Below are 15,063 nucleotides of genomic sequence, written 5' to 3' on the forward strand. Positions count from 1 at the left end.
GTACTCATATATTAACTCCCATCCATTCACCACACAACCAAATCTACTTCAGTGAGTGAAGATTTGGAGGTCACGGACAACCACATAACACAGGTATTGCATTAATATTACTGCGTGTTCACAAGTTTACATTCTACTTGTAATTAATATATTACATATATGTGGTAAATACTCTCTGTTCTAATGTGTCGATTTCGGGACAAACCAAGATTAATATACACAAATAAACTAACTTATAATCTGAAGTTGGGTTACGAATCCGAGGCTAGCCCATCTTCCTACTTCTATAAGTCATTTTTTTAAATAATATAAAACAGTTTTGTAATAAAATACACAATTTCACAAACTTATTTATTCGTATTTAAATTGTATATTTGTCCGAAAAAGTAAATAATCTGCCACCGGGAAATACAATAACTCATTATTAATATTTTGCCAAATTGACACTGACTATGATCTTAACAGTAGATTAATTGTGAGTTAACAATGTCTTTAGTTTTGCACTAACTTCCAAACATTCACCTTACAACCAAATCTACAGTTAGTAGTGTAGTGAAGATTTGGAAGTCACGGACAACAACACAAAATATCATTCCTTTGCATTAATATTACTGCGTGTTGATAAGTTTATATTGTACTTGTTGTTAATTTTGCATGCATGTGGTAAATAATTTGTGTGCCGATCTCGGGACAGACCGAGCGTTTTTGTTCGATTATTTCAGTATTCGTTTCATTTATTGTACGATGAGAAAATATTTATGTGTGTTTACACCCACATGTTAGATTCTCTTCTGACATCAACACTTTTTGTAAAAGCCAGTCTTTGTTTTCTGTATTTCGTTTTATAAAAGATTTTAATTATCTTGGAGTTTGCCCTAAAGTGATTAACTCCAGCTGTGCTTCCAATAAAGTATCGTTCAATGTATCAAGCATGCGGATTAAACCATAATATTAGTTATCTCTTTCACTCCAAAGGCTCTCATCTAGGTTTCATATATATATTATAATTTATCGCATTCATATTAAAATATTATTTTTAACACTTTGGCTACTCTATTGCAATTGGCTGTTTATTATATTCATTTAGCCTTTGACCTGACTGATATAAGACGTATAAAACTTGCACAAATTAGAGAAGTTATGATTTCGTGGAATAGGTACGGCGATATTTCAATTCAAGTAAAAATGTCCCCTAAAACTGCATTCATGAATGGAACACCCGAGATTGGTGCAGATGTGATATTGTAATCGCAATCGCATTTAAATTTGTGTACGTCATAACAAAATTTGCATGTTGAATAGTTATCTCTGAGACACAAACACATTTTGTTTAAAATTTGCAGTCAGTCATGACGCCATTGTACTTTTCAAAGTGGCAAGGCGTGAGTCAGCTATTGTACATGGATGTGTTCAATATTCGGTCAATTACATTAATTGCCAAACATGTCACCCAGTGGAAATCCGGCATACTCACTGACAGCAACCATCTCAGTTTTGCCTTCTGGTCATTTTTTTCCCAACAGACAGTCTATTCCTAGGGCAACAGTAGAATGCCGATTGGGGGGGGGTGTTGTTTCCATTTGGGAATAAATATTACTCCAATCACCAGGTAGAATATGTAGTGGTGTAATTTTTGTTTGTATGTGTGAGAGTTCATAGTTCGTTTGAGTGCCAGCCACAAACCAAACACAGTATTTCAATAGACATTGGACGTAAATGGTCACCGAAAGCAAGATCGCGGTGGCCACTTACGTTTAAAGTGTATTAACAGACTATCCATTGATCCGAGTAGTAGTTTTATTTCAGTAATTATTTTAAAACTAATACTACATTATTCAAATAGTTACTCTCTTAACAAGCTGTCACAAAAACCTGTCTCACCGTGACACCACAGAGTAATGAAAAAACATGAGCGATGAAAGAAATAGTTAAAGAACGGTGGTCGTCGCGCAGCGCGTGTTCGAATTTCATGTAAACAAACAATGTATTTTACACGCGTTGTATACGTCGCTATGAGTCCCATGTCGAGCAGGACGCGGCGCGACGACCACCACTCTTTAACAAAATGATGTAGTCTTCAAAATTGATTGTAATATGTTATTCCGAAATAAATATTAGATATGTTAAGTACAGAACAAATAAAATTATGATAATTGTCTTAATTTACTAGAATAACCTAAAATAATTTCAAAGTGTTGAATTAAATACATGTCAAATTAAACAATGTTTTAAACACAATCCAACTAGTATGATGAAATTCAAAATCGTTTCTCTTATTAGTTCAAATAAAATTGTATCATCTTTGTTCTTCCATCTAAAGTAGAATTTTCTTTTATCTACTGCCAACATTCTTCGTCGTTGTAATTCCACTTTCTATTCCAGTAAATTCTCATTTACTTTACAACCTTTCTTGGACGGAAGTGACGTTTGTCTGAGTCACTGTTAGATTCCGCAATTAACAACAAATATAATGTATAACCATTATCATATGACTTTTATATTGAGTTCCCACTTTTCCCCTTCGAATTATTTCTAACCAATAATAATAATATCTCTTCTCCTCTAGAAGGGTTATAATGTTTTGACACAATTTAATTTATAAAATAACGAGTTTTTTTTTTAGTTGCACCGATTAAAAATTACTGTTTCGCTTGTTTGATCTAAACATCTGTAATCAATATTAATAGACACAAATAAACTAACTTATAATCTGAGGTTGGGTTAAGAATCTTAGGTTAGCTTACTTTCTTATTTCTAAAAAAAAAACAAATTTGTAGTTTTGTAATGAAATACAGACCGATCAAACACCATTTCACATATAGTACTTATTTTATTCGCATTTATTTTGTCTATTTGACCGAGAAACAGAATAATCCACAACCGGGTAATACAATAATTTATTATTAATATTTTGACAAATTGAATCATTGTATGATATCATTTAAATGTATTATTTGAACTATATTCCGTTATATACCGTGATATCGTTGCATTACCGATCACCTCCAAGTGTCATAGTATGGCCGCTTCAGACCATACTACACTGCCTGATTTGCCATACAAAAACATTACCGCCACTATATCTTTTACATGTACCATGCCAATTGTGATTGTCGCTTTAAAACTCACAATCAATTTCTGCAATTCTGAGAATGTAATTATGATTCATATTTTGGAAACGAGCGATGCCTTTAAATCCGACAAACAGATCCAGTTTGAATTTCGAAAATGAGCAGGCAATCAAAGAGAGTGGAAAATCACCGATCCATGCAACGCGAACGTTAAAATCAGACTGAAATTTGACGTTTGTTGCCAGACTACTCAATAACTGTTTGACAAATGTTTCACGGAAATACAAATCTAGAATATTCTCTAAACAATTCTGACATTGTCTTTATGAAATCAAATAAGATTAGGGTCTTCAAGCGAGCAAAAACACTAGAGCTTTGTCAAGAACGTGAAAGCACTCACCTACACGTCAGGAAAGCCAGCGCCGGAACGTCTGAGATAAAAAAAAAACGAGTTGTAATAAAAAATTAGCGTATGAAGTTTACGTTACAAAGCAATGTGTCACCAATGGTTGTCGATAATCGGCAGAAATGTTATTATTTTATCAATATATTTTTTGTCATTGCATCATTCGAATACTTTTAATTATTATTGAAATCATTACAACAGCTGTCAGCACGGTGTTTATTTAATACGAGTGTGTATACTTTGTGTATAAATGTGCAGCTTACAAAGCCCGGACGATTACGAAAATAATGTCATATTACGAGCGATTACGATTTTTATTTGTGTTAATACAGGAATAAATACGGAAAAGGCTATGTAAATGTGCACATTTTAATAATTAATCTAGTATTTAATATTTTGTTATTTTTTTTCTTTATTGTATAAACAATCTCGAGGTTAAATTATACATTGAAAAATTAATTTAGTGGTTAAACATATTTATTGTTTTTATGATCGATTCATTAGATTCTTATATTATGGAGTGTCAGTTATTATTTTACATTATATTTTCCTTCAAAACATCACAATGCTATCAAGTCTGTAATTGCATCTTATAACGGAACGTATGCCATTAATGAACCCAGATTCAGATATCCCTGGAAACGCATCACGTCACATGGCAAAACTTATTGTAGATGCAAAAAAAAACAAGTAAGTAAGTAAGACATATATGGCTTATATGCAAAGCATATTAAAGACAGCTCGTACTGATAGAATATTTGTTTATCAACATTTACATCGCACTTGTAATCAAATGAATTAGAGTATATATATCGCATAATTGAAGCATTTGTTTTTACCGATTTATTAAGATCACGTTTTGTGCACGAATACAGTTATTTTGATGACACATTTTTTTTGTAAAAAATTGGGATACATTTTGCATACTTCTCATGTTCTCTTTCTTAATTATTTAACATACGCTGTTGTATGTAGGATGTATGTTTATTACGATTTTTAACTCTCGTATAAATTCACGGCTTGAAAACCATCTTGTCGCTATGGGAAGAGTCGTTTGGATTATTTCCAAAATGAAGTCATATTACGAAGGATTACATGCATCTAGTTATAAATAAATAGATAGTTTGTATTTATTTCCAAAGAGCAGGAAATACAACGATTTTTGTTATGAATGTGTACATTCTTTTCCGTCCTGAAAGAAATCCTGTTTGTATAAACAGTGTATATTTTGTTGTTCAACACCATCATGAGTAGAGTGTTTTGGAGACATAATTGTAACAGGGTTATTTTTGTTTACGTGTTTGTGTTCTTGCGTGGCGTGATTATGCTATGAACTATGTATTGCAAATACCAGCCATGTACCTAGTTAATTACCCGATGCCTGACATCCTGTTTACATTGTCATTACATTACATTACATTACAATTTTCTCAGCAGAAGAGTGACTCGAGAACCATCTTTAAAATATTAGGGAGCCAGATTTAGTTTTTTTTTCCAGAAAAAAATAACAGTGTCACATGCATATACGAGACAACTGATTGTTTTAACAATTTAGGTAACATACATGTACTTGGATCAAAAATACAAAGAAACATTTTAATGAATAAATTAAATAATTGTGAACTCAAATTGCAGCCTTGGATTTATACTACTCACTTTATACGGGGTTGCCCAGAACCTGCGTGTGACTATTTGCATGACAATATAAATATGTATGTAGCAGATTGTATGAGCAAAATCCATTTACAAGGACGCGTCGGAATTTTAAATTTTTTTAACAAAACCGTCACAGAATTAGGGGCGCCAGCTTGTCATAGGATGAAGCTGCATATTTCTATGGATTGTTTATGGATTTAAATTAATATAAATTGAGGCAATTTACTGCAATGGAAAGTGTAGGAATAAATACAAGAAATATGCGCAAGACAACTTCGTTGCTAACAATAACCATCTCAAGAAAGGAAGGCTCAAAAAGCATGATAAAAGTGAAGGTCACCAATAAGCTCTAAATTTCAGAAAAATAATATGCAAAAACAGGTGAAACCCCTGCGGAGAAAAAAGGCAGCGTTATTTACAGTGTTGCATTTAAGTACATTCTATACGTTGTTTACACTGATTTTGTGGGTTCAAAAACGCCTATCACTATGCCAATTATTAATCGTCATATGCACGATCCAAAAATGTAGTTGGTACTTATATGCATAAAAGACAATAATTGAGATTGCAGACCAATATTTGAGTTACAGAAATAACCACACGGTTAGGACAATGGGTCACGTGACCAAGAGTTGTATAATTGGTGTAAGCTGACATTGACCCAATTGTCCCAATAAGAGTGTATATAAATATACCAAGCACACTCTGGTCTAGTTTGGACTATAATATTCTCTGTAAATGACCTAATACTTCCTTCTTTTACAGACACACTGATAGTATGGTTATTAGAAAACTGCTACCGTTTTGTCTACCGGCAATCTGCCTAGTATCACTTTACTTCAACATTGAGCATGCTTATCTATCCGATTTGTCCACGGTACCGAAATGGATTAAAACACAATCGCTGAATACAGAATCGGATGTGACTAGAACCTTGAAGGGTGTACAATCTACTACTATAAATGTTAACACTGAAACAACTAGAGACCAAGCTCAAAGCCTTACAACTGTTCCCGCAAAACTCCAAACGCTAACGACGAGTACTGATGTGGAAAATAATACCTCCATATCTGGACACACTATCACAAAATACAGCGCCGGTATGTATGGAACATTATCGCCTACTTTTTGACGTTTAAACATTCACGTATATGGCTGTCATACTGTGCGTAAATAGATCTATTCATAAAAACAAAACAAAAAAACAACATTACTGTCGAACAACTCATTTATACACATAGCTTTTAAAATGCTTGGGTACAAACAATTACTACTCTTCATCTATTTTGTAAAAATCGAACTATCAAAGGGCTAACAATCAATAGGCAATTAGAAAGGCGAGTGTAACATTTAAAACAAATATTTTTTTCCTGCCGTTACATGTTGTAGAATGATGTATCCCTACCAAATACAATATATAGTTGATTTCACTGTAGAAAGGCGTGATTTTTATTGAATTGCAACTTAATTTGTCTTGTCAATACAGATAATAATTATTCTGACTGCTCTGTTGGTTATGGTAATTGGCCAAATGGGAGTCGACCATTAGTTGGGTTAACGAGCTTTCCTAGGTCCGGAAACACATGGACGCGCCATTTAATTGAGATTGCAACGGGAATTTTCACAGGATCGCTATACAATGCTGATGGACTGTACAAAGGAGGTATGTTGTATATGTGATGATGAATAATAATATAGTTGATAATAAACAAATATATACTTTACTATGGTTCCGAAATATGTTACCAAAAAAAAAACGACCGGCACCGTGATAAAGGCCTCACTGCAATGTTTCAATATACATTATATATAATGTAAGTTTTTATGAATTTTATTGGCATTTGTAATGGTATTACTGCGCATGCGTAATACTTGATTATCTCTATTGTAATCATGTGGCGAAATTAGTGCAGAAGTGGTGCATAATAGACAGAAAGTTGTTTTGTTGTTAGTAGTAGTGGGGCACATGTATTGGGTCGTAACTGGTTTAATAAGTTGAGTATAAATTCTTAATTTTCGAGTTGTTAGTTTTCTACGGAATTCCGCTAGAGGGCGCATCCAAAATACCCGGATGACGAGCCTGAGTGGGGTTGTTTTTATTGAAGTTCTATATTCTTACATGCGTAAATCAATAGATTGGAAAAGCAAAAAAGTCCCAGAACTCCGCAAATTTCTTCAGGATCGTGGTATAACTTGCAGCAATGTTCGTAAAGCTAAACTGTTTGAACTTGTTGAGTTAGCAAACGAGTTAAATGTTCGCCAAGAGTCAAACAATCGTCGTCGTACTGTAAAACACGAGTCGACGATAACTCTGGTAGATCCGTGTAACGTAAAAACTTGGCAAAAAAAACCTTCATACTTTGCCTTTGTTTGAAATAGCTGATATGTTCGCATATTTGTTGCATCGAAGTGACTGGACAACAGCCAGACTGAAAGAATATCGACTTATTAATGGTTACTTACTTCATAATTTCCGTAAAGCTTCATCATGTGCAGAATACAGAATTTAATTTCATTATGGCAGAGTGTATTCGGCAATGATCCATGAAGGAAAATCCTTACAAGCCATGGTTTATTATTAAATCAAACTCTAAAATAGTTTCTGGTGTTTGTAACTGTGTAATGTAAGTTTGATTTAATATTTTATTCACCAGGCGATCAGCACTGGCAGATGCAGTTATCATAAATGGACACACGTTTTTTTCCTTCCGTAGTTATTTTAACTTCAACTTCGCAAAAAATGTCATCATAAGGATTCTGAACAAGAAGATCGATGTGGGAATTGGCAACGAGCGAATTTTTCATCAAATCCGGCTCAATGTTTTCGTTTGGGAACGTCTCGGGAAGCCGACAGAGTCTTCGTTTTTCAATCGATGTATAACTTCGGTTGAAAGACGGCTGTCTCCAGTTATTGAACTAAAAAAATACTGGCGCAGGATGGAAAATGCCGTGAACAAACCCGGGAATATAGTTTGGCATCCACTCAGATTCCCAACGACGCATTCGAATCCACTGGCGTTGAAGTGTTGATTTCTTGGACGAAAGAAATGTATGAAAAGTTACGCCTTTCATCTCAGGATATTTCGCTGTTTTTTTTCTTTTTAATCGAACCCAAGGCATAGTCTGGGGCATTACAATGCCAGTTAACCATTTTGACCAATTCTTGCAAAACGTTTGTAAAAAATAAGACTTCGGCAATAGTAACTACTAGTATATTGCTTACAGCAGACGCCGCTCAAATTTCAACCCCACCACGAACGTTGAACGGACTGTCATCCGGGTACTTTGAGAACGCCCTCTATCGAATTTCGTGAGAAAAATAGTAACTCGGAAATTAGGAATTGGTGTGGCGTTTTAGTGTATATGAACACAATCATAATGATGTGTTGGAAAGATTTTGGGGATTCTGCGCTGAAATCAAATTACGCGAAGGGGTACATTTTGCAAGGCACCTACGATACGCTAAATGCAATTACGTATGCGAGTTGAACCGGTTAGAAGATTGGTTAAAAGAGTGGAACGAAGTGGTTGGGCATCGCCAATTGCACGTGTACCAATAAAAGATATGGGGACTTTTAAGTATCAGCGTATCAAGAACTGTTGAATAACCCATACCGACTATCTGATATAGAGGACATGGTCGCAACCATTGGTACGAGAACAATGTTTAGTTGATTTAACACATGCTTAAAACGGAAGGGTCGTCACCTGCGCACGCGCGAGAATTGAGTCCCAAGCGACGCTAACAGCACACGCTAATAACGCAAAGGCTCATGGGTAGATGCTTGTTTGTAAACAATGACACGGTATGGCTATCTGACTCATGCGCAAGTAACGACTCCCCCGCTTTAACAAATGGAACTAGCAGATACAAATAACACATATTTGAAAAATACTCATCAGGAATTAGTATTTAAAAGCTGCACTACTGTTAAAAATGATGTCTTAGTACCATGTGACCCCAGCAAAAAACTGATAATGACAACACATGCATTGTTGTGTTGTGTTGTCACGTGAGATCAATCAAAGGTTACATTATTACCTTGAATACATCATGTAATATACGGTATCAGGGAAGACCATTTTTTGTGGTGATTCACTTCTTTATTGTTTTGTTTAGCAATGAAACATTCAATGTGGTATATTTCTTTTCAGAATTTGAATAAACTGTGTGAAGTATTTTGTAAATTTGTTTTGCATTTTAGCATAGTAAACATGTTTTCTTACCAGAAGGCAGATAAAATTGACTTGCCAGCTGCATTCTGGATCTCCAAGGATCATACACAGTTTACTAGGTGGTGCTTTCAGTTTCAATGGTCTTCCCAGTGTAAAAAATAAATCTCTCCAGAGAGCTACGACAAAATTACAGTTATTAAAAAGATGTGCATAATCTTCTATAATTGTTTTACAAAAAGTACAGTTGGGAGTAGGAAATTTCTGTGGGTTCATTTTGTGTAAACGCTGGTAAGTGTGGAGTATATTGTGCAGGAGCTTGAAGTAGAATTCCCTCAACCTAGTTTAAATAGATAGTTTTACGATCATTTTATACATTTTTTATCCATTCTAGTACAACCATTAAATTCTGTTCTATAGTTCTTTCGCTCCTAGGTCTTACAAGAACTCGACCCACCAGCTCCTGCTTCAGATTCTTTTTTGTCACATTGCTTATTTCCACGTTTGTGTTTTGTATTTGTACACTCACTTCTACCTGGTCCACATGTGAATTGTGTTTCAGACCCTCCCGAATTGCCTGAATCATTTCTATCCATTTGAGTTTATCTATCATTGTCATGCATTTCTGTTCATAGCCTACCCATGGTTTTAATCTTCCATTTTTATACAAGTCTGATATGTATTTAATTCCAATTGCGTTAAATCTTTGCTGATAGAAGGATTTTCCTCCTATTTTAATTTTGTGGTTCTTCCAGAGAATCTGATCCACCCAATCGTCTGTTTTACTGTTGATTCCAATCCACGCATCAAGGCAGTCTGATATATACTCTGAGGAGTTAACTAGGAGCAGTCTGGTACTAAAGTTGCAATTGAAGAGAGTCTCCCCTCCTACTTGTTGTAATTTTTCCTGGACAAACCGTTTCCAGGGGTGATTGATTTCTTCATTTAGTAGACGTTTAATCCGCAGAACTCTCTGTGTTTTCCTAGTAATATACAAATCTGTCATGGATAGCCCTCCACTGCCCACCCGCCTATCATAGACTTCCTTGCAATGCTGTCCCTCCTTCCCATGTGATGTTATATACAATTGTGTGCACTTCTTTAATTTTGTTTAGAGGTACAAATGTATGGTTCATGATATATATGAAAACTGTGACAGACCTAACATTTTAACCACCTAAATTTTTCCAAATAGTGTCCGTTTTCTACATTTCAATAAATTGAGTATTTTTTTAAAATGTTCAATCGGTTTGGTAATATTTTCTTTGTTATATGAAGAGTTTACGCCCACTATTTTTTAGTTGTGGTGGGCCATTTCACCCCAAACATAGTCTGCTCTCTGTATTTCCACTTCCCCGACCAGACCGCCTCCGTTTTATCTACATTGTCTTTTAATCCTGAACCCAGCCGGAATAGCTCCAGCAAGTCGGAAACCTCCCAACCGATTCACAGTTAAACAAGAAGCAGGTCATGTCACCAGCAAATGCCGATTCTTTAATATTTCCTCCCTGTATGGTGACTCCAGCAATATCTTCATAATCCCTTGTATAATTCGGTTGTCCAGGACTTTTGTTTTTCGACATTTTGGACAGAACCGCAAAGAGCTCCTCCATAGTTAATGGTCCTCCATATAACAACTTATTAGTAGTGCTCAATTGGGATACTGTACAATTTAAAAAAACGTTTATGTGTTGTTCAAAAGTATTAGATTCAGAGTAGAGTCTAATCTAAAAAGAGTTTAATATCCGCCAAAATATCATCTTGGTTTTCGATAGTTTCATTATCCTTTTGTAATTTGTATATAACTCGATCTTTTTCGTTTATTTTTTTCCAAACCCAAGAAATATTTATTGTGTTTTTCTCCTTTCCCGTACCATCCCGCACGGGAACGGATTATCAATCCCTCTGTGTTGCAGTTTTAATTCTTTCCAATTCATTCAAATTTCCATCACTCGGGTTCCCTGAACAAATTTTCTCCCATTGGTTTAGTTCATTTTCTAGCTTCTAAATTTTTTGTCGCTGGATTTTGGCTATATTTTTGCTATAGTCAATTGTGAATTCTCTAATTCGAAATTTAACATAATCCCATATAAACAGTCTATCCAAATCCTCCCGTGATTACTCCTTAACTTTTTCCTCTAGTTGTATGGCATATCATGCGTCAAGCTCGAGTTAAATTTCCAGTGAGAGAGTCCATTTAACTTAACAGCATAGTGGCCAGAAGAGTGTCCAGTGATAATTTCAATTCGATTTCAATTGCAAATCATCATATGTAATGACGTTTCTTTACTGACTAGGGCCATGATCTCATATTTCCTCAGTCTCTGTCTATGCTTATATCCACCGGAAAATTTAAATCACCACCCCCCCCAGATTATGTGCTCCGTGCCTGTAAAATTTTATAATAAGAGTTCATCAATTTTGGCTTAAAATTCCTTGTGCTCTGTTAGGGGCATTTGTGTTCACAAATAAATACGGGATATCATCAATAACTGCTTCAAATAAAATAAATCTCTCACTGATATATTGATATTGCTGGCAATTACCATTACTCCCCTATTTGTACCCGTACCGAGTACCAACACTGTCTCTTGAATTATGAGGACCAAAAGGGTTCATCAGCCGCTTTACTATGCGTTTTCTGTAGGAATGTAAGATTAACCCTCTTCCCGACTAACCAGTTGGCAAGTTTTTTCCACTTTTGGGGGTTTCGCAGCCCTCTAAAATTGAATGTTAAGGTGGAAAAAGACCTGTAGCGTTTGCCTCACGTACGATTACAGCTGGTGAGGGGAAAAAAACTACGCACAAATTGAAAAACGAGGAATTACGTATCGTTTACTGGGTTTGTAAGTTTAAAGCAAATTCCAGTATGAATCTCTAAATCAACCGATTTTGAATGGCTATCAATTCGAATTGTGTAGGTCATCGTCATGGACTGCTTGACAAATTCTGCAACTATTTATCAACTACTCAATTTCATTATCGCCACCTTATAATTTGTATGTATTGGAATATATTTTTGTAATATTTAGAGATGTCCTCAGTATTTGAGTTTTCTTAAGGTGATAATCGTAACACGACATTGCGGATATGATATTGTAAATGTACACGCTTACAAAATTAGCGCCCGTCGCATTCTGGTCGCTGCCAAGTTCGGAATATTCGGTTTCGCTCCGAGAATTTTCAAAAGTGGCTTATCTGCGAATAAATTTCCGACAGCCACAGAAAATAAAATAAAAACAATTCAAGTGCTCAGATAAAATTTGCGCGATATGGTGGGTTATTTGTTAGATGGATATCCTAATTCCAGCTTATCATGCAGCATCGAATGGAGCAGCTGAAAGAACTGTGCAGACAGTAAAACATCATTATTAAAGGAAATTTCCTGCATTCTGGGGGCAAGTTTTGCTGACAAAAAGGGTTTTAGCTTGATTTTGGAGGGGCGACGTCCCTAAACATTTTTTCGACTCCCCCTGTGGCACCGCCACTGCGATACAACCCTGCCTCCTTCGCGGGTGATGAGCCCGGTCCTTTTTTTTTGCATCTAGTCTACCATTGCCCACACAGCATCCTGTAACTTGACACCAACTAAGTTGACCCACACGTTTAACACTCCAATTAATATTATCGTAAATCTCAGTAGCATACTGTCTGTATATGCACTTTCATTATGTTTGATTTTTAAGTATTATTATACATCTGTCGCCGTACCGCCATAAGTTTGAGCGTGCGGTAATTTTGCGGTATTGCTCTGGGTATTTTCACCCTACCATATTAGGAAACGCGTCCTCTAATAATAAAAACAATCATTGCTGCCTCAGGGTTTGACCGGACGACACACAAAGAAGTTCGCTAAATCTGTTCTAAATCTTTTGGATTTCGGCATTCCCACGATTTATCCAAGATTAAAAGATCTATAATACTAAGGTTATCTAGTGTGATCTTACTTAGTTTAAAAAACGAGCTGCCTTAATGTGTCAAAATTATTGATTATGTCATACTTAGGAAACAAACAGTGTGGTAAATTGTTCGCCTATACTTAAATGGTTTTATGCTCAAGAACGACCGTTTTGGGCGCTGGATAAATCTATAGAAAAGAAGTCATTGACAAAGGCATTTCAACAAATATTTCAACTGGAATTATAAATGTCTTGCAAGACCAACTATATTAAATGTGCTCTCCTAGTACCGCTGTAAACTATTTGGTGATTGTGCTTGCAGTGGCAGCTTTAGAGGGGGCGCAGAAGGCGCCCCCATCTGAACTCGTGATTACTCGTAAATATATAGTCCACAAAGCAATGCGTCAATCACGTCATTGTAACGATGCGCCCTCTCTAAATACACCTCTTGGATCCGCTCCTGACTGCCAATCAACTAACATTTTTGTTTTTTAATACACAGGGTTTACTGCGGAATATGATGATCCCAGTTTGGGGCGTGCAGTCGTGTACAAGGCTCATGTATATGATGATATCTTCAAGTCTGGTATAGTGCTGATTAGAAATCCATATGACTCTTTTGTTTCCTTTTATCTGTTTCACACAAAGGGATTTCTGGCCAATCCCCAATTAGAAGAAGTTTTTAAAGACAGTGAGTAACTGCTTAAGTTTTTACAATTATCAACGTTTCACAACTTGTGTATACGAATTGTGTGTAAAACTAGACATGTACTTGGACATTTGTGGTCTGATGCTTACATTTGATTTGTTGTTGATTACTCGCACTTTCAAACTTTTTTCGAACCTCTTTCACTGCCTGTCGTGCAATTTCGAACTGACTATAGCTTCCCAAGATTTCCCGTGTTGGGCCAAATGCCATGATAGTTCAAAAGTAATTTTATTTTTTAAGTTGCTGTATTGTGGGTAATCCTCTATATTATAATATCACAACTTTAACTTCCTGCGTTATATGGTAATGAATAGACATTGAAAATATTCTTGTTTTCAAGACAATGATATGCAGACCGAATCCAACCTCTAACTGTATGTCCATTACAAAGGCAAACACTCCTGAAAATGCCATGACAAATGATCCATGACTTTTTTAGTTACAAATAATAATTCGTCACAGAAATTGTTTTTTCCATTTTATGCGATTCAACTTTGTTATATATGGAAAATTATTTATGGACCATTCATGAAATACATACATGGAGTCCATTCATAACACTTTCTATTATCGTAAATCATTCCAAAATTACTGCTGGTTATGGCAACTTGGTCGACATTTGTACTTGAGTGAATGGTTTGGTGACTGACTGACGCTTTTATTGTTTTAAACGCCCTTGATGGAATGCTACCTCTGTGCTTGTATATTTGTTTTACAATCATATTGTGTGTTCACTGGACATTACTGATTCCTAAACTGTTTGTGTTTTTTTTTTTACTTTTAGATAAAAATTGGATAAATTTTGTTAAAAGACAACATGTCAGGTGGCCAAGAATAGTTGAAGCTTGGTTCAACTCCGGGAAACCTTTTTTAATTGTGCGTTACGAAGATCTGACAGCCAATCCAATTTATCATGTTAGAAGAATGTTAGAATTCCAAAATATTACGTTGACCCCAGACAGACTTAAATGTCTCAACAATGACTTAGAAGGCAGATTTCATCGACAGCACTCGGAGAATTTCCACTTTGATCCTTACAATGAAGAACTACATCAAATCCTTGATGCAGATATACAGAAAGTAAATAGTCTTCTGAAAAGTAGAAATGAACGACCAGTGCACGAATCTGCCTATGACGTGGAACTATAA

At 35.5% G+C, this 15,063-nt stretch overlaps 1 protein-coding gene across 1 annotated transcript; it reads left to right on the forward strand.

Moving 5' to 3' along the window:
- Nucleotides 1-5: 5 nt before the first annotated feature.
- LOC144355811 (sialate:O-sulfotransferase 1-like) lies at nt 6-15,063 on the forward strand. The gene is made up of 5 exons (XM_078010826.2): nt 6-93; nt 5,899-6,233; nt 6,620-6,796; nt 13,708-13,896; nt 14,699-15,063. The coding sequence occupies exons 2-5, from the start codon at nt 5,912-5,914 to the stop codon at nt 15,061-15,063; spliced, it is 1,053 nt and encodes a 350-aa protein (XP_077866952.2). The 5' UTR covers nt 6-93; nt 5,899-5,911.

This window comes from Saccoglossus kowalevskii, chromosome 4, assembly GCF_978046115.1.
Source record: "Saccoglossus kowalevskii chromosome 4, keSacKowa6.1, whole genome shotgun sequence".
Classification (NCBI taxonomy): domain Eukaryota; kingdom Metazoa; phylum Hemichordata; class Enteropneusta; family Harrimaniidae; genus Saccoglossus; species Saccoglossus kowalevskii.

What these genes read in the sequence shown, in the direction of transcription:
- LOC144355811 (XM_078010826.2), top strand. Translation starts at nt 5,912, where the DNA reads ATGGTTATTAGAAAACTGCTACCGTTTTGTCTACCGGCAATCTGCCTA. An exon ending in TATCACAAAATACAGCGCCG is followed by an intron (nt 6,234 to 6,619) that starts GTATGTATGGAA and finishes TTGTCAATACAG; the next exon opens with ATAATAATTATTCTGACTGC. An exon ending in TGATGGACTGTACAAAGGAG is followed by an intron (nt 6,797 to 13,707) that starts GTATGTTGTATA and finishes TTTAATACACAG; the next exon opens with GGTTTACTGCGGAATATGAT.